At 43.0% G+C, this 23,932-nt stretch overlaps 1 protein-coding gene across 8 annotated transcripts in view; it reads left to right on the top strand.

Annotated features, from left to right (window-relative positions):
- Positions 1-23,932, top strand: part of ERC1 (ELKS/RAB6-interacting/CAST family member 1) — a 1,341,708-nt gene that overhangs the window by 309,225 nt on the left and 1,008,551 nt on the right. For all 8 annotated transcript variants that reach the window (XR_011202236.1, XM_069228108.1, XM_069228104.1 and 5 more), the window contains exon 5: positions 16,486-16,641. Coding sequence is in view for 7 of the 8 variants with exons in the window: in XM_069228108.1 (XP_069084209.1) it covers positions 16,486-16,641 (156 nt within the window). In the remaining variant the exon portion in view is untranslated. The remainder of the gene's footprint in view (positions 1-16,485; positions 16,642-23,932) is intronic.

Below are 23,932 nucleotides of genomic sequence, written 5' to 3'. Positions count from 1 at the left end.
ACTCTGTAGCTGAAAGAGCATTACATACATTAGACATATAAAGAGCACTAATGTATTACATTGATAAAACCAAACAATTTCGCAAAACAAAACAATTGTTTGTAGCTTTTCAAAAACCTCATGCAGGAAATCCAATATCCAAACAAGGCATTGCCAGATGGATAGTTAAGTGTATTCAAACCTGTTATGTTAAAGCAAAAAGAGAACTGCCTATTACACCAAAGGCACACTCCACTAGAAAGAAAGGCACCACCATGGCATTTCTAGGAAATATACCAATGACAGAAATCTGTAAGGCAGCCACATGGTCTACGCCTCATACATTCACTAAACATTACTGTGTGGATGTGTTAACAACACAACAAGCCACAGTAGGACTGGCAGTATTACAAACATTATTTCAAACAACTTCAACTCCTACAGGCTCAACCACCGCTTTTGGGGAGATAACTGCTTACTAGTCTATGCACAGCATTTGTATCTGCAGCTACACATGCCATCAAACGGAAAATGTCACTTACCTAGTGTACATCTGTTCGTGGCATGAGACGCTGCAGATTCACATGCGCCCTCCCACCTCCCCGAGAGCCTGTAGCCGTTATAAGTTGATAAAAATAAACTTGTACATTTGTAAAATTGTAAATATTTACTTTTAGACACATTATGTACATACATACTTACTCCATTGCATGGGCACTATTACTATATACACAACTCCTACCTCACCCTCTGCGGGGAAAACAATCTAAGATGGAGTCGACGCCCATGCGCAATGAAACCGAAAGGGGAGGAGTCCCTCGATCTCGTGACTCGAAAAGACTTCTTCGAAGAAAAACAACTTGTAACACCTCCGAGCCCAACACTAGATGGCGGGATATGCACAGCATGTGAATCTGCAGCGTCTCTTGCCACGAACAGATGTACACTGGGTAAGTGACATTTTCCATATATATATATATATATATAATCTCCAGTAGGTAGCTATAGTTTTTAGAACCTAGTTTCCACAGGAAAAGTTTTTTTTGTTTTGCTAATTACTTTGGCGCTGTTTGACGAATCTTCACAACATTTTAAAAACTATTTTGCCACTCACTTAAGCTGCTCTCTGGAAAGTTTCTATTGATTCGTCATCTGGGGGCTGAGATAAAGTGGGGGATCCCGAAACGTGTTTTCCCCATTGTTAGAAATGGGGTCTTTAGTTGGCAGTCAGTTTACACACTGTCCAAGTGGGGACCCTCACTCTAGTCAGGGTAAGGGGGATACCTAGCTCAGATAACCCCTGCTCTCACACTCTTGGTAGCTTGGCACGAGCAGTCAGGCTTATCTCGGAAGCAATATGTAAAGCATTTGCACATAACACACAGTAATACAGTGAAAACATTACAAAATTACACCACACCAGTTTTAGAATAATAGCCAATATTTATCTGGGTAAAACAAGACCAAAATGAGAAAAAAAACAGCATACAGTAAGAAAGATATGAATTTAGCAATAATTACTTAAAAACACAGTTCCTTGAAGTCCATAGCTCCATCTGGGGCTGTCACGCGTCGTGAACGACTGCGGATTCGCGAGCCGGGTACGGTGTTGGGGAGACCTGCAAACAGTACCTTGGAAATGTAGGTTGTTGTGATCCTCAGAATGAGATGTGGAGTGCGGCGTCGCTGGTGTCGGCAGGCATCGGTTCTGGAGGTCATGCAGGGGTCGTCGGGCCCTTGCAGACACACGTGTTGCAGATCGAACTCCGGGCTGATGGCGAAGTCAGAAGCTCTGGCATTGATGGCGTCCGAGCTGCGGTGCAGAGCGAGACGATGTGACTTGCAGTGCCCACAGGTTATGGTGCAGGCAGTAGCTCCGTGACGGCATCTTGCGGTGTAGAGTGAGACCAGGGATGCGGTGTCAAGCAGGGTGGTGCGACGTGCAGTGTCTCCAGGTAGTGGTGCAGACAGCGGAATCGTTGTTGATGAATCTCTGTCATTGGTAGGTTCAAGGCGGCGGTACAATGCGGGGCGGGCGCCGTGTGGCACCCACGGGTTGTGGTATAAATCAAGGCGTTTGTTGATGGTGCTGGAGACAATGGCGCTAGTGTCGGGGGGCTGGGACTGCGGTGCAGGACCGGACAGTGCTTGGTGTACCTCACGAGCAGTGCCCTGATGCCACTGTGCAGGCTGCTGCATTGGTGTCAGCGTAGTGTTGTTGTCGGGGATACCCAGAGTGCGGTGTGAGCAAAGCGATGCAGAGTGCAGGGCCCACATGCCAAAGTGCAAGCAGCGGCTCAGTGACGGTGTGGGTGAGACCAGGGATGCAGTGCAAAGCAGGGCACAGCTGTGTGCGGTGTAGTCAGGCCATGGTGCAGGCAGCGATGTTGTTAACTGGCATTGTGGTTCTTTTTCTTCTGTTGCAGCACAAAACACACAGTTCCCAATGCTGTAGACAGATGAACCTGAAGTCTTTAATATCCCTGAGACTTCCAACAGGAGGAAATCTTAACTTCAAGCCCTTGGAGAAACTTAACAAGTAGGATACACAGCAAAGTCAGTCTTTGTCCTCTTTAAGGCAGAAGCAGCAACTGCAGGCCAACCCAACAAAGCACACTCAGCAAAGGAGCAGTACTCCTCTTTCAGCTCTTCACTTTAGCAGAGGTTCCTCTTGATCCAGAAGTATTCTGAAGTTGTGGGGTCAGAAGTCCTATACTTATACTCATTTCTGCCTTTTAAGTAGGCAACCTTCAAAGGAAAGTCTTTGTAGTGCACAAGACCGTCCCTCTTCCTTGCCCTGCCCCACATGCACACCAGGGAGTCAGTCTGTATTGTGTGAGGGCCGGCACTGCCCTTTCAAGTACAGTTGTTTGCTTCTCCCTCGCACTGTAGCCCAGAAGACTCATCAGGATATGCAGGACACACCCCAGCCCCCTTTGTGTCACTGTCTAGTGTTAATTCACAAGTAGCCCAACTGTGTGTCTGACCCAGACGTGTATTCAGCAGCCAAGCAGAGGCACAGAATGATTTAACAAGAAAATGTCCACTTTCTAAAAGTGGCATTTTCAAACAGGCAATCTAACAACCAACTTTTCCAAAATGTGTATTTTTAAATTGTGAGTTCAGAGATCACAAACTTCAACTCTCTATCTGCTCCTAATGGACAACTGTACTTAAAAGATATTTAAAGGCAATCCCCATGTTAACTTATGGGATAGATAGGCCTTGCAATAGTGAAAAACGAATTTGGCAGTATTTCACTTGCAGGACATCTACAGCACAACGATACATGTGTCCTACCTTTTAAGTACACTGCACCCTGCCCCTGGGGCTACTTGGGACCTACCTTAGGGAGGGTGACTTAAATGTAGTAAAAGGGAAGGTTTTAAATTGGCAGTGCAAACCTACACACAAAGACTCTGCAGTGGCAGGTCTGCGACATGTTTACAGGGCTACTCATGTGGGTGGTACAGTCAGTGCTGCAGGCCTACTAGTAGCATTTGATTTACATGCCCCAGGCACACACAGTGCACTTTACTAGAGACTTACTAGTAAATCAGAAACACCATTCATGGATAAACCAATCACCAATACAATTTACACAGGGAGCACTTGCACATTAGCACTGATCTGCAGTGGTAAAGTTCGCAGAGACCATAAACCAGCAAAACAGATCTGAAAAAATAGGAGGAAGAAGGAACAATGTTTGGAGATAACCCTGCAAAAAGGTCCGTTTCCAACACCCATGCAGTTTTCCATAAGGATTTGAGGAATGACTACAGCCTAAACCGCCAAATGGAATTACATCAAATATGGCAGAAAGTTAGATGTTAGTTCACCAAGACCTCTTTTTGTAATTTGGTGTAAATCTTTTCAGTAGTTTTTGAGTTTTTAAAGAAAAAAGATTTATGTATATCTGGAGACGCAGATCCACTGGGGTGAATCCGCAGATCCACATGCCAACAGGAGTGCCGTGGTTGGCTCGCTGCAAACTGAGAGAAACGCTGTGGTTGCCATTTTGTGTATCAGGACTCCGGTCTGGGATGGTGGGGGAATAAAAGTCAAGTGATGGAAGGCTTCAAGGTATAGGTACCCTGTCGCCTTGGGACTGATAGAAGGGTCTATGAGGGACCCTTCATGGGCAAGAAATTGGCCAAAAATTGTTTTTTGGTCTTCTGAGGATCCATGGATCATCTGAGGCTCTCAGCCTCTAAACCCATCCTTATCTAACCCGCACCCCCCACACACACACCCTCCACCATGAAGCCACAATGGATTCACAGATCCAGGGCCGAGTTAAACAAAAATACACTCACTCACCCACCCATTCACACACTCAGACTCACAAAACCACTACCACACCCAGTCACAGGCCCACTCAACCAACAACACACCCACTCACCCACTTACACACCCCCACAGCCACTCACAAACCTATTCACTGACCACAAAACCACTCACACACCCACTCACAGACCCACAGTGTGGGGTTGGCTGCATGCACACAACCATAGAAATTCAGCAATTATAGTTCTTTCAAGAAAATATTACTTTTGCCCTAAGGTAACTATAACCTGTACCCTTGCCATGCACTGCTAATTGCTAAAATGTTTAATCAAGGGTTAACCTTATGTTGACAAGGAAACTGTCTGCATAGAAATACTGGCAAGGACATGGCAGGAGAGGATATGACATACCAGCAAATGGTATATATGTCTATAGAGAGGTTAATGTTGACCTTCATATGTGGATTACTTCCTCAGTGATAAAAGCATGGCAGTTTTGTGAGTCCAAAACCTTTCTGGAATATGAGCATCCTTCTTAGATGTGGTCATCAATACCAAGCTCCTGATGCAGTTTCTGCAACTTTATCTGGCACAACACTTTGACCCAACTACTAGATAATCAATGTGTTGTAATCTGTGTCTGCAAAAGTTATGGAACCTTTATTCATTCATTCTATTAGAGTTATGTTCTGCATTCTGAATGTGTTCTGAAGAAAACGTAGATTCTATTCTTATCATCTGATGTATGGCTGGCAAGAGGGGAATCAAGAGTTTTCATTTTGTTGACATTAAATGCTTAAACTTTATTATTGGACTTTGTGGCTTTCCATTACTGCATTTTGTGGTCAATTTGTCAGCCACAGCAGCCTAGGTGGTGACCACTGATCTCAAATGGGCACTGAGTAGTAGTGGTCAGACAAGCGAATACCAAGGAGGAGGCAACTCAAGGACCTACGCCTGAGATCCAGAGAACAATATAAAGCTGGTGGGTGTGAGTGATTTTTGCATTACTGGGGCCACATCACGTCACTGATATTAATGATTGCTCAAGCTCTGAGAGATGCGACGTGCACAAGCTCAACACAGAACACACATGTATCTATCATTGTGAGGCAGCGTGTGGTGAGCAAGCTCAAATGTGACGGCTCACATGCATTCGTTCACAACCATGACACAAGGCCTGAATGGATTAATTTGTAAACCTACATGCTAAAGTTAATCTTACCTCCAAGCTTGCACAATCGCCAAATATGCTCACTGTGGACATGTTCATGAGGAATGTATCTTGCTGATTGGGGGCATGGCAATGGATCACTATGACCTTGTGGTTATAAGTGGAATGCACCTTGAAAATGAGAAGAAATCGTTTTCTTCCATTGGAAAGTGGTTTATACTCAATAAATAACAATGTTGTATCTCTCAAACATATATGTTTATACAGCCAGCTCAGAATGGCATCCTCTTTAATTGTTATTCCTCCTGCATTTTTATCCCATCACGATCAACCAGCTATCCAGTGGGAAGACTAGATTGACCTTTTTGAAAACAATCTGATTGCTTTAGATGGTCAGGATTTTAGCAAGAAATGAAGAAAGCCTTGTTGTTGAGTATCCTGTTCAAAAAAGGGCTTGCTTCTTGTCAGGTTATAGTGGTGGGCGAGATGTAATTTGAGGAGATACTGAATGATGTGAGCAATGTGTTTGAGAACAAATTATGTCGATTGAAAGGCTATGTCCTGAGTATATTGTCAAAATAGGGTACCATTCCAGAGAAGGGTGCCTGTGGTTTTGAGGAGTGTAGTAAATGTTGGAAGGTATGGTGAAAGAAGGTATTATTGAGCCCGTGGATTCCAGTAGTTGGGCCTCGCCCAAGGTAATAACTAAAAAAAATAAACAAACAAAAATGAGGTAGACTGAGATTTTGTGTGGAATTACAGAAAATTGTGACACTCATTCACCATACCATAGATCAATGAGCTACTTTTACTGCTCAAAGTTGGAAAATGTTTCTTCAAACTTGATCGTAAGAGTGCGTACAACCAAATCCATTTGCAAAAGGGAGCAAAGAACTTGACAGCCATTATTACGGAGGCGGGCATGTTTCAATTTACAAGAATGCCCTTTTGGTTATCCTCCACTGCAAGCTTCTTTCAGTGCATGATGACTGAAGTGTTCAAGGGCCTGTAGTAAGTTAATTATTTTGCACAATTATATCTTGGTATTCAGGAAACTGTACAAGAGGATAATCGTGCCTTTTGGTTGGTATTGTATAGGCTGTGTGAGGCTGGACTCACCGAGGGTGTCAAGCATAAGGAAGATTTACTTGGGTCCATCAGATTAGTACCCGCACCCCACGATGAGGATCATTGCGATCCTTTATGGAACTGATTTAATATTATTCAAAGTTTCTGAACAATCTTGCAGAGAAAACAGAAAGCATGACACTGTTGTTGAGGGAGGGGTGCACATTTGTGTGGGGCAAGGAACAGCAAAATGCCTTTGATAATATAAATAGGGAAGTATATGAGGCAGGAATATTAACACCATTCGATATTCAGTTGAAACAGTGAATGCTAGTGCATTTGTTGTGGGTGCTGTATTGTCCCAGTTGCATGCAGGAGTGGAGAGAACTGTGGCACTTACGTTCTTTAACTGACAATGAATGGAACTACTGTCATAGAGCGTGAGGCAATGGCTGCAGCATGGAGTGTTGAGTACTTCACAACATTTTTGTGGGGTTTGAATTTCTCTGTTTGCACAGGTCACAAGTCTTTGATCAAAGTTCTGACTCCAGGAGGAGTAGGAAAAGAACTGTGAGGCTGGAGAGATTAGAGTTTAGATTACAAAAATACAAATACAAGGTTGAGAACATTCCAGGCTGGTGGAATGCTCAAGCGGAGTGTCTTTCGCAATTGTCATTAGATGGCACTAACTTTGGCCAAGGAGCAAGAAGGAGCAATGGTGTGGGTGGAGCGTTTACTGAGAATGCGTGAGGAAGGTGTATGTAATCTGACCTTGTATTAAAAGATGTAAAACATATGGTAGTAGGAGGAAGACGGAGGGAGACTACAGTTTCTGCTCCTGTGAGGCCTTTTTTAAAGGTGTTAGATGAATTGACTCTATATGGCTAGGAGGTACTCCTTACAAATGTTACATTTGTCCCACCTGAGGGATTGAAGGAGAAAATTATTAACATAGCCCATGAGGGACATCTAGTACAAATTCTGTGTCAAAAAAGAACAAGGGATGTTTTCTGATGGCCAGGGATGGATCACTAGATCACATCCTAGGTGGAAAAGTCTGATAGTTGCAAAGAGAGTGAAACAAGACTGAAAACAGGAGTGCAGCTGTGCTGGGTCATATTGAGAATCCAGGTAAACTGTGAGTTCTGTTGTATTAGTACTTCATAGGCCCCATCAAAGGTGTGAGGGGTGAAGGCATGAATGCGTTGATCATAGTGGATGTACTTTCCAAATGGTTAATTAGGTTTTTGAAAGAGGTGACCAATAGGTGTACCGTTTGAAGGTTTGGACAGGGTGTCTCAAGAGGAAGGCTTTCCCCAGCTACTTATCACAGGTAATGATACTTAACTCACTTGACAGGAGGGTAGATCGTATTTGGAAAGGTGTGGTATAAAGCATCATCGCACTGCACTGTACAAGCCCCTAGCCAATGGGATGGTGGAGAGGGCCGAACAATGGATTAAAGGAGCAGCATTGATGGTGATTCAGGGAGGGGTGACATGGAGGGATGGTAAATAACATGGTGTAGGCCTATTGTTACTACGGAGAATGGAGTGACCAAAATATCACCTTTTGAAAGTATGAGAGTAAGGAAGCCAGGCACAAAATTGACCCCAGCATGGTTGTTAAATTGTGGTAATGAGGTAAAGGAGGATAAGTTGAGTGGCGTGACAAAAAGGATCATCAAAGAGGGAGAGTGGGTGAAAGTGAAGCATGATAGAGTGAGTTGGGGCTTATCTAAATTTTGTGGCCCATTCAAAGTGAAGGAGGTGCACTAGAGGCACATCGAATAGGTTAATGGTAATAAATGAAATTGTCGCAAGGGGGCCTTTTATCAGAGAGGGTATATTGACAATGACATGAAGCAACACAGTCAAGAAGGTATCAGCAGTTTCATGTTAATGGATAATGCAGAATTGATAGAAAATTCTGCTGGTTGTATGCTAAGGCATGAAAATGGTTGTGGGGATGTGAGTGCAGAAATAATGTATCCCTTTTGTGTGAACATGTGGTACGTCGTCAGAGATTTTGCAGACTGCCTCGTTATTTAGAAGGCTACCTACAGAGGCTATGAACTCTTACTTGTTTTGGAGCACAAGATATTATCATGTTTTTTTTTCTTTTTCTCAAGAGCTTTATTTGTTAGAAGTATTATTTTGTTTGGGGTTTTGTGCACCCTCTGTGTTTATTTATTGGGTTGAAAGGGTGGGGATGTGTTGTAATGTGTGTCTTTAACAATTTATGAAACCTTTATTTTGTTCATTCTGTTAGCGTTATATAATGCATTCTAATTGGTTCTGAGGGAAGTATAGATTCTATTCTCATCAGTAGATCTATGGCTGGTAAGAGTTAATCACACTTATCCAGGCTGTTGACATTAAATGCTTAAACTTAATTATTGGTCTTCATGGCTTTCCATTGTCCCTCACTCCAAACCCACCCCAGTCCTTCTTTACTACATTTTGCTGTGATGCATTTTCCTCCTCCTCGCCTGCTCCATCTACAGATTACAGTCACAATCAACACAAGGGTTTAGGGGAGGAGTTTATTGGGGGGGGAACTTTTCATCATTGTCCTGGGGGACAAATAACACTCATCCACCTGCTGCATACATTTGTCGGAAGGCAAGCTTTCTAGCCCATAAATCCTTCCAAGGGTATAATTCACCTAGTTGCTGCCACAACCCTCTTCTGTGAAATGAAGCAATGTGATAAAGCTCTCTGCACTTCGGCCGGCTGAGGGTAGACATCTGTAAATGGTACTTACAGCACAGCATGCCCTTGGTAGTATCTAATAATTCAATCATAGACATTCCCAGAATGGACTTGCCTAAATACATTGCTCCCATCTTCCACACAAGTGGCAGTGTGTTCTTTAAGTGTTTAAAGACGTACTCAAGTGTCCTGACTTCATCCAGTCATAGATACGTATGCCACTCATCTGAACACTGTTCACAATAATTTTGCCTCCAGAATTAGCATGGCCTCAAATTCCTAGGAAGCTGTGTGGTATTGAACTTAAAAGGGAACTCGAATATGCCTTTCCTCTGACTGCTTTAATCCATAGGCTACTGTAGAAGATCAGGGATAGCCCACAATGGGTGCTCATTTTCATGATGTCTTCTTTAGTTGTGTAGAGAGGTTAGTTCTGTTTCTCCATTTTCTTCAGAGTGATCCCATTTGTACTGCAATGGAGAGACCTTCTGTCCTTGAGTGAGGGAGAGTGATTCACTCCTCCCTTCCATTGGTTAACTTATAGCATAGTTCCTGAGGAGCTAGCTTTTACACACTTATGCATCTATCCAAACATTCTACACATTCTGCTGGATGTTAGGAAGGCTCACCCAGAACTCAGTATTTGAGTAAATGTCTGAGATTCTTCTATTCCCACTGTTGAAGAAAATCACATCACTCAGATGCTTGGTGGATGAGACTGTCCTTATCTGCCTGAAAAGGGAGGTACGTAGAAAATTGCAGCTTAGGCCTGTCGGAACATGTCTGTGTAGTCCTCCACAATTGAGGGCATCAGTAGACATCTGACAAGCCTGATGCATCTTTCCCCTTAGCCTCTTGGGTACTCATCATGGTACTGGCCATGCTAAGGGTGATTATCAAGCTGACAAAGATTTATATAAAGCAACAATCATCTCTAGAGTGAGTCTTGGACACGCCATATTAGAGGAGGCTTTAAGCTGTTTCTGACACATCTGTCATTTGGATTCACGCTTGAGAAAGAGAGGGAGTCTGCCCAGACCTTAGGAGAGGAAGCCCGGCTTACTGGCTGATTATGGAATGGTTCGAAATCTGAGGACATGAGCAGAGGCGGAGCAAAGGCAAATAAAAGATGTGTTTCCTTTGGAACCGAACCTGTAAGAAAGCTGTTGTCAGACTGAGGAAACCTCAATGAGAAATTAATAGTTAAATAAAACATATTTATTTAGATGCTGGTAGCCTCCACAATTAAGTGGCTGTTAAAGCCACGATTGTTTTATGGATTTCTTCATGCCTTTGCTTCACTCTGCATAGGTCCCAGCATCCTGGTGTCTGGGCTCGCTTTCTTGTGGATAAGGTGGAATCAGTGCTGTTATATAGACATGTACCTTTTAGAGACATATCAGGCAAGTTTGCAGATTACCTCATAGGGCATTCTGACAACAATATGCTGCTGAAACTTCCATCCAGAGCAAACCTTAGTTTGACAAGAAGGTTATTTGAAAACTGTTTGTCTAGGATGCCTGATGATTTCTCTGTCTTTCACATTTTCAGTTGCTGTTAAATTTACACTCAAAGTTGAGAATAGGAAAGAGCTGTGATGTTACAGTAGGAGAACTCCACGTTTATGGTGCCTCTGTTAGTTAGTTCATGGGCTCTTTCGAACTATTGATGCCTCCTTGCTGACACCTTAGAGTCTTGGCAAAAACATACATCTGTCAACTATTCTTCCAAGAAGTGAGCCATCATGAATATTTTCCTGGAATATAGCAGAGCTTGTTAAGGCATGGAAAAGTGGTTAACTGCATCCTGATACTCTAATTCAGTTGAGATAATGACACTTGAATGGTGATAATCGGATGGTTTCTCACCTCCAACATCTTTTGAATCCAGTCTGGTGACACTGTTGATCCTCGCACACTATGAAATCCCTGGTCTGTTGCCAACCCTGCAGCAAATTACGACCTTCATGGAGGCTAGGGGTGCAGACCTTTCAGTTGTTCCCAGCTCCTTCTGGCGCGCCTTCCTGCCCCAAGGAGTCGCAGTGGGTTTGAGTCAGATTTACACTGGCTGACTGTCCCCCAGCATTTTCTGGCACTCCCCTGCAGCTTCTGAGCCTGTACTGATGGCAGTCCAGGTTTCCTCTCCAACTTCAAAGTCCACACCAATGCGAATGCTTACTCTGCAGGTGCAAGATTCAATCTCTGACCAATAACGCCATGCACCCGGCCTATGTCCAGCTATTAGATTAACAGGGCATAGTCAGTGGTAATTAAACTAGATCCTCAGCCTCTTTGATAATACGAGTGTTACCAGAGGGTGCAGGCCCTATTTGGTTCCAAGTCTGTCTCGGTCCAATGTCTACAAATTTTTCTGACTATGACAAGGATGTGTGAAAGCGACCCCTCTCCCCATTACACTGATGAAGGACTTTCCTTTTCTTTTACCTACACCTACACAATGCTGGTGGCCAAACACCTCCACTGACACAAGTAGTCTCACCACCTGGACACCAGCAGCAGAAAGTGTCTCCTTTACAGTAGAAGTGAACAGAGTAGCAGAGGGGCTAGATTAACAACTGCGTATGATTGAAAGAATTGCCAGAAGTCTCGGAAGACCTCTGGGTGTCTCTTGCCCAAAGAATTTGGATGTAAATGATTCATAAAATAATTACTGTGTGATTTCTTAGACACCATGGATTGCGTAAACCTGTCTATCAGCACCAACACAATGGATGGTAGGCACCTGGATTATCTGGGGATATCCAGGTGTCTATCATCGACATGCTTATAAGACAGATCTTGTCTTTTTGGGGAAAAGGTTATCTCTGCGCTTGAGCCATTTAATGATAAATGCACCGCTTCACAACCTTTTGTTTTTTTTGTTGCCAGCCCCAATTTCCATCAGCAATACAGAAGATTTAGGGGTCACTCCAGATTTCTAGCTTACAGGCAACGTCAGTGTCTTAGCTGGCGCAGCAACCAGCCCAACCTATTTGAGGCAGAGGCAGTCAAACCCATTCTTGCCACCAGGGGCAGCATTCATCTACATACTCCTCCCATGCTGAAGCGGCAACCAAGCTGCTTAGATTTTTCCGGTGCAGACCAACAAAATTCAGCATATCATACCTCAGTCCAGATGAAGAATGTCAACCTCCTGCTGGTCAAAGACCAAAAGAGAGCAGAACTTCGAGAGAGGTGAGGAGTGCTACTTCCTCATGCCCAAGAAGAACGTATCCCTCAGGCCTATAACGGATCATTGAAAGCCTTCTGAGAAAGGACTACTTCAGAATGCTAGGGAATGGCTGGTGTTCTTGGACTTGCAAGATACATGTGTCCTGCAGTCCCACAGACTTTCCCTGCTGTTTACAGTGGAGTTGGAACACTTCCACTTTGCTGTACTGCTTATTGGCCCACATTGACTCTGTGTCCTCATCAAAGCGATGGAAGGACTCATTGGTCATCTCTGAAGGTTGGGACTACCTGTATTCCGATATCTCAATGACTGGCTGTTCAAGGTGTGCTTGCTGCAGTCAGGGCGCACACCACCTGTGGACTATAGCTGTACTCTTGACCTCCTGTGTGTTTTCCATCAGTGAGCAAATGTCCCACCTGAGCCCTTTGCATCAAAGGGATTTCCTTTTTGTATGTTTAGCCTTGGCTGCTAGGGAAGAGCTCCCCCCGCAACCAAGACTGATTTATTATTTATGAAACCAGACCCTGCCCCCCTTCCCCTCCCCAGCCGCACACACGCGCACACACACACATGTTTTTTCATATGTCAAGGGGTGGAGGTGGCCATCCTATAAATCGGACTGAGCCTTCTCCTCGGGGAAAAAAAAACCAATCCAAAAGTCTTTCTGCCCTCTTGGTGGTGGATATCTGGGAATTAATTTGCTCCCCAATCTGCCACCAGGGGGTCAGGATGCTCACTAGACCCCAGGGAATTTCTTTAACATATATCAAGTGTTGGGGGCAGCCATCCATTATACCAGGCCGAGCCCCCTATATTCACAAAAATCCAAAATATTACTTCTGCCCTCCTGGGGGCAAATGTGGGAGATTTTACTCCCCAGTCAGTCTCACATTTTAGTTAAACACTCTGAATCAACTCCCCTGGGGGGCAGAAGGAAAGATGCATATTTTCTGGGGTGGAAGCTTTGCATGACGCCTGGGTAAGCCCTTTTTTGTGGAATGCAGCTCACCCAGGCATCACGCCATGCTCTCACCAGAGAATAGCTGCATCAGTCATTCTGCTGCTTGGGAGTGGGGGGTTGCGGGTGTTTACACAAATACTGCCCCAGGGGGGCAGAAAGGCCAGTAAGCACCAGGGATTTCAACATGGCACCAGAACAAAATAAAATGCTGCAGCTACCTACTCTGGCATTGTGCCAATGCTCCTACCCAAGAATGGGCAAAAGAGTCTTTCTGTCCTTTGGGAACTAAAGCATCCTCATCCCTATGCCAAGTGGAGACATTTTGTTCCGTTTGGGTTATTTTTCATGTGAGTAACTAAATAGGGCTTACTCCTAATACTGTTTTACTTCTGTGCTGAATAGATGCATTTATCAGGTTCAGGTCAGCTGCCACCTGGGGAAACTTACCAAGCTCAGGCATTTATGAAAACTAGACATCCTGGGGAGTTCAGGTTGGTTTGCCACGTGTGGATTCCACAAAATGTTCTTTCCTGCAATGCCCTTCAAATCTCAAACTTTTACCAAAATCACCCATTTTCTTTGCATTTCTGTGACGTAAACTTCTGGAAACCACAGGGATCCACAAAATTCCTACCACCCAGCGTTTACCCTCTTGTCCGCATAAAAATAGCATCTTGTTTGTGTGGTGGCGCCTAGTGCCCCCAAAAGGAACAAATCAAACTTGAGTCAATGAGATGCGCTCTGTAGGACTCCCATTGATCCTTGTTTGATGTTTGCCTGTTGTGGCCATTAGACTCAGCCACACAAGTAGGGTAACGTTTTTATCAGCACTAGTGGAGGAACACTTAGTGGTTTGTATTTTTTCAATTCCCCGCATATTGTGGAAATTTGTCTCAGAAATGCAAGGGAAATAAATGATTTTAGGCTAAGTTTGAGGTAAGCAGGGCACAATTGGTAAATAAACATTCTGGTGATCCAAGCAAGGCACACCACTCTGGACTCCCCTAGTAGTCTAGTTTTCAAAGAGTGTAGGTTTGCTAGCCTTTCTAAGGCTACAACACAAAATCCACAGCTATCTACATTACAGAAAAACACCTCAGTTTACAGTGGAAAAATGTGATGTGTCCATGTTGCATTTGGGGGCCTCTTCTTTCTCTGGCACTATGCCTAACCACATGGGAAAATGCTAGGTTATAGGAAATGTGTGGCTTCCCGCAGATGTCAGAGCTTTCCATTACAGAAATGTGAGGAAAATATGTTCTCAGTAGAAAAATATGATAACTCTATGTTGCCTATTGGGGCCTTTCCTGTCACAGTCACTAGTCCTACCCATAGAAGTGAGGTGCAATTTTTTTTTAGAGACATGGGGGAATTGCTAGGTGATAGAAAATGTGTGGCTCCCCACAGATTCCAGAACTCTTCATCACAGAAATGTTTTTGTTCTACTCATTTTTAATACTTTTATTTTAAGAGTTAGTTTCTTTAGGAAAAACTTAAAGGATCTACACAAATGCTACCTTGCTAATTTCAGAATGTTCTACTTCTCAGAAATCAATAGCTTTCCGGGATCCTCTGTGGGTTTCACATAGGTTTCTACCACAAACTGGAACTTTGAATGAAATTACAAAAATTAGGAAAAAATGGACTACCTTTTTGAAAAATGCCAACTCTGTAGTTATCAAAAATAGTTTTTTTTGATTCAGCGCTACCTGTTCCTGAATGCTGGAAAGGAGGGAACTTTAGCACAGCAAACCATTGGTTGATGCCATTTGTAGGAAAGAATCAGACACTTCTATTGTCGAGCACTTTTTTCCTACTTAAAAAAAAATTAGCTATATTTTGGCTATTGTCTTGGTCCCTTCTAGGGCAGTCCACAAACCCTGTGCGTCTTAGAATCCCCAGGATGTTGATAAAAACTGGACCCACATTTTGTATGGATACCTTATGAGGAAAAATAAAAAGTTATGGAAACCTATGTTCAAACTACCTCAAATGGCCAAAAAGGGGCTTAACATTATAGGGGGAAATGCCTAACAGCAAAAGGGTTAAAATGACTTTGTAATAGAAGGGAAAAGTCATAAGGCAAGCACATGTGATGCCTGTTCGCCCAGTCCTGAAAGAAAAGTGTTTGAAATCGTTTCAAGTCCCCACCACTAGGTGGCAGTGTAACAGTTACGTTGATAATTTGTTCGACTCACTCGTAAAATTGCTTTAGTAGTGTATTCTGTTGGCTTTTCGATCCCGAATAGCAACAAAAGAACAACCTTTTTCCATCTCTCACCTTAAAAAAAAGCTATAAATTGCATTGTCACCAAATTTGGTTATCAGAGCTTAGACGTAACCTTTTTTTCTCTCATTATTTGTTTTTGACTGCTCTTTGGGCCGTGAGAGAGAATACATTTCTTTGAGAGGGCAACGGGTATTCGCTGGGATATACAGCTTAATCAGATTCTGTTTCTTAAAAATATTACTACACTTTATTTGAACGTGTAATGAAATTTGTAGGCTACGCTCACCAATCCTCTCCCTTTAGGAAGAGGGCACTAACTGAAATAATGGACTGTTTTCTCCTCTTCGGAAGCTGTGAAATGTAATAATAAAGAGCGTCACCCTCGCAGATCTTTTTGCTGCTAAACCTTGTAACCAAAATTACTTAGCACATTCAACAAACCTACAGTTTTAGTGTGTGTAGCTCGTAACATTAAGAAGGATTTTTTTTTATAACTTGCTAATTCCTGCATGGTTGGCACGCATAACCAGGGAGGCAAGAAATTTTCACGATATTGCACTCTAGAATGTTCATTAATGCTATGCTAGATGCAGAACTAAAAAAAAATCATGGTATATAAATTTTGCATTAAGAATAGTTGCACCTGTATCTTTTAATCTGGTTTAGTGATGCAGGAATTGATAACTGGGGGGGAAAAAATCAGAAATTTTAAATCCCTGTTTCCCATCATAATTGCACCATACACATGTGGGGGAAACAGATTGCTGCCAGTGATCTGAGGACCTAAATTAGTTTTATAAAAATCATTCTTGGGCCTTGGTGTATGCACCCACAGTTATACAGATGAAAGAACCCTTAATCGAAATTTTGGTCATTTGCAGGACTCAAAGATTACGTCTATGGAGCGTGGCCTCCGCGATATGGAGGAGGAGATCCAAATGCTAAAGTCTAATGGGGCACTAAGCACAGAGGAGAGGGAGGAGGAGATGAAGCAGATGGAGGTATACCGAAGCCATTCCAAATTCATGAAGAACAAGGTAACTTCACTTGAGGCACTACTTCACTTTTTTAAACAAAGGTTCAAGGGAGCTTAGTTCAATAGTTAATGACATTGTGATTGTGAAATTAATTGAGGAGTCTTCTCCCCTTGTTCCACCTGTATGACTCACCTTAAACAATTACTGTACCCATGAAAGGGGATGGGAACCTGCATTAGGGCAGCTTTGTTCCTGTGAGTGCTTCTTAAAATTCCGATGTGGAGTTGCACCCTATCCATAAATGTGTTCTGTGAGAATTTGAAGTTTTCAAGTACATTATATCACTAAAAATCCTTAATGATGATTGTCACGCTATGTCTCTTTGTTTATTAAACTTTTCATCCAGTGCTCCCATACCTGGTATGAGCAGCAGCAGCTTGGCATTGTGTGGAAACTGTTGCTGCATATTCAAGAAACCATTATTGTGCTTGACATTGTTTTTTTACACTTTGAAGACTGACAAGAAAGCAAACAGCTTGCTGTTGTGAAGCAAATAGCTTACCCCTTAATATCAACCCTACTGCCCTCAGTGTAGGAACATCTTTCACCCAAAGGACTTGCGCATTGCTCTGTGACAGAAGCTCTGGATGGTGACAAACCTGTACGATTCCTTAACCTATCATGAAACTACAAAACTCAGACTAGTTCTGATGGATCAGTTTTCATTCTCTGATAACTAAACAAACCTAAGGTTGATCGTGCCTGGCCAAATCCAAATTATAGGGCCTCACAAAAATCTTAACATACACAAAAAAAGAAAATTAAGTTGAAATTTAGCATGCAATTTCTGCCATAGAACAGTTTGTATTTCCGTTATTTTCTCGTTTATGAAGCTCATACTTTATCATTACAAACCACACCTGTATCTTGACTATTTATCTTTCATCCTTGGTTCCAAGGTTGAATCATGATTTTTCATTAACAGAGGTCACTGGCAATTCTCATTTTCTCTCTATTACCTTTTATTCCAAAACCATGTGGTGGTAACCATCTTTTTAAGAGCTTAGCATTCAGGTAGAATCTTCCTGTTTGAAGAGCTTTGCTTTAGGTTTCTACGAGATTTGAGACAATCACCTTCCAGGTGTTTGTGAAAAGATGGAGTCCTCCTGAAGACAGCAGCCTATAATCTAGATGAACGTTGATACATCATGTCTCGATGGCTAAAGGGTACAGTACAGTCCATGGTCCACTTACTTAGATGTGTCCCAAATATATTTTTCCCTGATGATAGGACCCATGTGATTATGAAACGTTCTATGTGTAAAATGGGATTTAAACTCGATAAACATGTGGACCAGGTTTTAGTGCAGGTAATGCTAGCTTGGTGCAATGTTCATGTTTTCTAATTCTCAACAGTATTCTGTTCGTGCAGTGGTGCTTATTAATAGTAAATTATGTTTATCTGAGGTACACAGTGTTGCAGTAGACACTGAAGAAAATGGACCTGTATCGACTAAGATTACACAGAAAAGAAGAAAAGGTTACAGCGAAGATGAAGTTAACATTTGGTCTACATACAATATAGAGTGGTTTTGATGTTCTTTGCTCAAGGCATTTGCACATGAAAGTTGAGCAAAGGCAGCCTATCACAAAGCAGAGCTGGTTTCATAGAGGATTCCCAGAGCTGATGGATTTAATTGAAATGATTTGGCTGACATCTTGTCGTCTGCGTGCAGGGTGGGGCTTGTTCTTGATTCTTTAACATTCAACAGATTCTATAAACTAAGGACCAGATGAGTGATGTCTACCTAAATAAAGAAGCTGAGCCCACATGAATGAATGGCATTAAGCAATCTAAAGTAAAAATGAGATAAATGCAGAAAGGCAGAAACTTGCAACTGGCCAGAGAAATTCCCGGAAGTGTGGAATTGCTATGCACGGATAACACGTTTCTAAGAATGAAACAGTCCGTTTATGAACCATATCATTTGTCTCAATTTTCGGCAAATTCTGGAGCAGGAGGAAGTTTGTTAAAGACACCTGAAATATCAAGGTAACTTGGTAACCCCCCACAGTCCAATGTATTATCATCCTAATCCTATCCACTATTGTAACCACAATAACTTCATAGTTTTTTCCTGTCCTGCCACGGATTTGTTGTAGGGTCCCCAGGATATTATTAGTTAATGTGTGGATGAAGAATGGAAACAAACCTCTCACTCGCATATCTGTACTATGAACTGTAGAGTGATATATTTTTAAGTTACCTAGATTCCCTGCTAATGAGATGGATCCTTAGCAGTAGTTTGCCCCCTGGAACTGTTGGTCAGGTTTATCAGTGCAAGTGTGACCAAATGATCCACCCCTTGTAAACCATTTTGGCTGGCTAGGGTCATGAGGGGACCTAGAGCATTACTGTTGGAATTCAGAATCAGAAAGAGGGACAATATTAGTAGACTGCAGCCATACTAAACTGTAGGAGTACCTGCCAGGAGTTGTCATTTGCTGATACGTTCTTGATGACATCCACTTTCAAGATGACATCCACTTTTTTTAAGTTGCAACAACATTTAGGTTCTCACCTTTAGAATCGGGCAGGCGTGGAATTCCTCTCAATAGCTCCGTTTGTTTGTAGGATGGTTGGGAGAGAAAGAGATAAATAGGGAAGCAGTGAGGAGGGAAGAAAGGGATGAAAGTAAACTTGCAGGAGTGAGATAAAGAGATTTAGAGTGGTGTAAAAAAATAGTTATGAGGTGGAGTCAAGGCTGAGTGGGGTTGATATTTGGTGGTGTGTTTTTGAGAAAATCCCTGGCCGGCCGCACTGAGGTAGGTTTACAAATTAAGCTCTGGATTTACATTTTCAGATGTATTCGTATTATTTGGAACATAGTGAGTAGCCAGCTTCTTAATGTAGTCTCACTGCTCTTCAGTTGACTTCATAGGTTAATGTGCACATTATAGAAGAAAAGGCTGGTACCTTTATATGTGACATTGAAACCACAGGAGTAAATATTAGATGCCAAGATTGCTGCCTTTAGGTGACAAAAGGAATCTCAGATTCGTAGAATGACTAATTTGCACCACGGTAGTTCATTTCATGACCTAACAGTGAATGCGTTGTGCTGGATAATCTCTGCCCTTAGATGGTATGGCAGAACATTTTTTTAAATGTTATAAATGTTTTTGAAAACATTTATTCCGAATAAAATAATTCTAAAATTAAAAATTTGAATCAAACCTGCATGAAAAATTACAGTTTGAGGAAAATGAAGGTGAGTGGTGGTAACTGTACGTGTTATTTAGGGGGTACATTTAGTGTTATACAACTCATTTTAAATTACCTTCTATTCCTGACGGGATGGAAAAAAAAATTGAGCCCTAACTAGACACAAAGTCGTTCTGATGCATTGATAACTTCGTTCAAGTTGAACACTCTGGAAACACTGGCAACTCATTTAAAGCTGATACAAAAAGTCCCGTTTAGACTGGTCTTAAATGACGAGTGAATACATTTTAAATATGTTTTTCGGTAGGAAAGACTGTTATTTACATATTTTAATTGTCAATTGATTGAATTGTTTTATGAATAAATATTTATATCTTTGACATTGTCATGGAAATACAATTAAATATCTCCTTTTTGAAAAAGAAAAATGACAGACAGTTGGTTCCATAGACATATTCGACCCGATAGGAGGAATATGTGCACGCTCATTTCAACCAGCCGATTCTGCATGCACCACACTGACGGCCCTTAAGTTCTATTTTGTAGCTCTGTGAGAAGCGTCCCAAAACACACAGCGTTGCCCTTTGATGTGTTTTAAATGCATCCATTTACTTTGTATGACTTTTTAAACATTTTCCACAATGCATTCTATTTTCCATTGATTTTGTGGTTAGTGATATATTTTAATTTAATTCAATTTTTTTCCTCAATTTTCTCAGCTGGTGGAGGCCCTGCTTTCTGTCCCGGATGTGCTTAGTGTGACTTGATCCGAAATAAGTGTTGTGTCTTTGTGATGTCACATTTGTTTTTCTCTGTTTTTTGGGTCAAAGGTGTTTTGTCAACAGCATTTATCAGCCACAGCTGAGTTAGGGGTCTGTGGCCCTCCAGAGTTGTCTAGTTTCACCATCATTATGAAGGACCAGTGAAGAGATGGAGTGTTGGAGGAGCTATGCAGTTCGGTCTGGACTGCTCCCATGAGGAACAGGGTCAAGACTGATTTGCATATGGCTGGGTCCAAACTGGGGTGGCATGGTGAGCAAAAGAACAATGGATTAAACCCAGATCTATGACTGGGGGTGAGTGTTTGACAATGTTCAGCATTCATTCCATCACTTGTTGTTTTTGCTTTGTCGCCCCAAGTGGGAAGGGTATGCCCAGACGTGGGTCCCGTGCTTCCCATGCCACTGGATACAAGCTAGCCTGGCTGATGAGGGGTGAAACCCCGAAACCGGTCCCAGGATGCTTGTTCCGGTCCAGTGAGGACCTGGCTTGGCAGTTCGGTCTGGACTGTTCCCATGAGGAACAGGGTCAAGACTGATTTGCATATGGCTGGGTCCAAACTGGGGTGGCATGGTGAGCAAAAGAACGATGGATTAAACCCAGATCTATGACTGGGGGTGAGTGTTTGACAATGTTCAGCATTCCGTCCATCACTTGTTGTTTTTGCTTTGTCTCCCTAAGTGGGAAGGGTATGCCCAGACGTGGGTCCCGTGCTTCCCATGCCACTGGATACAAGCTAGCCTGGCTGATGAGGGGTGAAACCCCGAAACCAGTCCCAGGATGCTTGTTTCCGGTCCAGTGAGGACCTGGCTTGGCAGTTCGGTCTGGACTGTTCCCATGAGGAACAGGGTCAAGACTGATTTGCATATGGCTGGGTCCAAACTGGGGTGGCATGGTGAGCAAAAGAACGATGGATTAAACCCAGATCTATGACTAGGGGTGAGTGTTTGACAATGTTCAGCATTCCGTCCATCACTTGTTGTTTTTGCTTTGTCGCCCTAATTGGGAAGGGTATGCCCAGACGTGGGTCCCGTGCTTCCCATGCCACTGGATACAAGCTAGCCTGGCTGATGAGGGGTGAAACCCCGAAACCGGTCCCAGGATGCTTGTTTCCGGTCCAGTGAGGACCTGGCTTGGCAGTTCGGTCTGGACTGTTCCCATGAGGAACAGGGTCAAGACTGATTTGCATATGGCTGGGTCCAAACTGGGGTGGCATGGTGAGCAAAAGAACGATGGATTAAACCCAGATCTATGACTGGGGGTGAGTGTTTGACAATGTTCAGCATTCTGTCCATCACTTGTTGTTTTTGCTTTGTCGCCCTAAGTGGGAAGGGTATGCCCAGACGTGGGTCCCGTGCTTCCCATGCCACTGGATACAAGCTAGCCTGGCTGATGAGGGGTGAAACCCCGAAACCGGTCCCAGAATGCTTGTTTCCGGTCCAGTGAGGACCTGGCTTGGCAGTTCGGTCTGGACTGTTCCCATGAGGAACAGGGTCAAGACTGATTTGCATATGGCTGGGTCCAAACTGGGGTGGCATGGTGAGCAAAAGAACTGACTGGGGGTGAGTGTTTGACAATGTTCAGCATTCCGTCCATCACTTGTTGTTTTTGCTTTGTCGCCCTAAGTGGGAAGGGTATGCCCAGACGTGGGTCCCGTGCTTCCCATGCCACTGGATACAAGCTAGCCTGGCTGATGAGGGGTGAAACCCCGAAACCGGTCCCAGGATGCTTGTTTCCGGTCCAGTGAGGACCTGGCTTGGCAGTTCGGTCTGGACTGTTCCCATGAGGAACAGGGTCAAGACTGATTTGCTTATGGCTGGGTCCAAACTGGGGTGGCATGGTGAGCAAAAGAACGATGGATTAAACCCAGATCTATGACTGGGGGTGAGTGTTTGACAATGTTCAGCATTCCGTCCATCACTTGTTGTTTTTGCTTTGGAGCTATGCTCTTAACCATATCTTTCCGAGGCCCCCAACCTAACTAATGCCTCAGTCAGGTCCAATTGAGTAGTTAGTCTTTTCAGGAGACCATTAATGCTGAGACAATCCCTTGATCTTAATGAAGGTATGCAGGGTAGAGGCTGCACTCCAAAATATCTTCATCAATGCTTCATCACCAAGTTCAGGATAAATGACTGTCAAAGCCTGATCGTGACAGGATTTTCCACCTATGCTAGCATTGGTGAAAGTTCAGAATCGCAGTAACAGACTGCCTTTTGTGGCGCTCTGATTTTAGTGACCTCTATTGGGGGGGGGGGGAGAGAATCTTCCTAGCTGCTGCTGTGCTAACCTGCTGTTTCACTTACAGTAGGGAGAAGGAATCGAAGTCTAAACTGCCAAATTTCACAGTGTAAGTTTGTCTTTTTTTCTCTGTCCATAACCCAGAGAATAGGTTTACAGATGTTTCCGCTACTAAGTCAGGTTCCAAGTGGTCCGACAAAAGCAAAACCCCTGAGTTCCTAAATTCTTGTGTTGAGGTACCTTGTAGATGATAAGCCCGTTGGAGAAACTGAGGGGTAACTGGTATGAGAAATCCAAGATTGGATTCCTTCGCCTGGCGTAGTCATCCCAATCAGTGGAGCCATTTGACAATGTCTACAAGGGGGAGTCTGAGACTTCAAGGGATTGTGGACCAGCTCAAATTTAATGAGCATGCAACAGTTATTAATATTGTACAACGAGACTAGAACGGCTCTGCAGTCTAAAAGAATGAGCCTGAACATTGTCAGTCATTTGCTCCATCGCGAATGTAGATTCTTCTTTTAACACTTCCGAAGTGCTCAGCTGAACTGAAAGTGTGGATGTCAAGTGAAACTATTGCGCTACCTAGTGTCAGAGTGAGATCTGTTGTCCTGCCTTCCATACTTTTCAACCCTAGGAGTGACTCTACCTGAAGAGTTTCAGAATCCTTATAGAGCACTGTCAGGGATTGCTGGTCAGTGTGACCCAGGACTAAATAACTTCTGTTGTAAAGCATGAGTGAGTATGTGTTCCTTTATTTGCGCTGAAATAATGCAGCCTAATTGTGTAAATAACTATGCTTGGCTAACAGTGTTGTTGAGTTTGAAAAAAACAATCAGTTTTTAGGTCAGGTATGGAATCTGTTATTTTTGTGACCAAAGTATTTTTTAATGACTATCCAAAAATGGTATGTCCGCTCTGGTACTGTTTAGGAATTGGGAAAAAAAGTATTTTCTAGAAACCAAATAGATGGGCATAGAAGACTCTCCCAACAAAATGTTTAATGGCTTTTGAAACAGGCATCACCAATTCTTGACACAAACACACTTACTCCATGGATTCTTTAGCCCTATTCTATTTACCACTGTTTGTGCTTTTCCCTTT

The sequence above is a fragment of the Pleurodeles waltl genome, chromosome 4_1, assembly GCF_031143425.1.
Source record: "Pleurodeles waltl isolate 20211129_DDA chromosome 4_1, aPleWal1.hap1.20221129, whole genome shotgun sequence".
Classification (NCBI taxonomy): domain Eukaryota; kingdom Metazoa; phylum Chordata; class Amphibia; order Caudata; family Salamandridae; genus Pleurodeles; species Pleurodeles waltl.
This window is presented reverse-complemented; position numbering and strand designations above follow the sequence as displayed.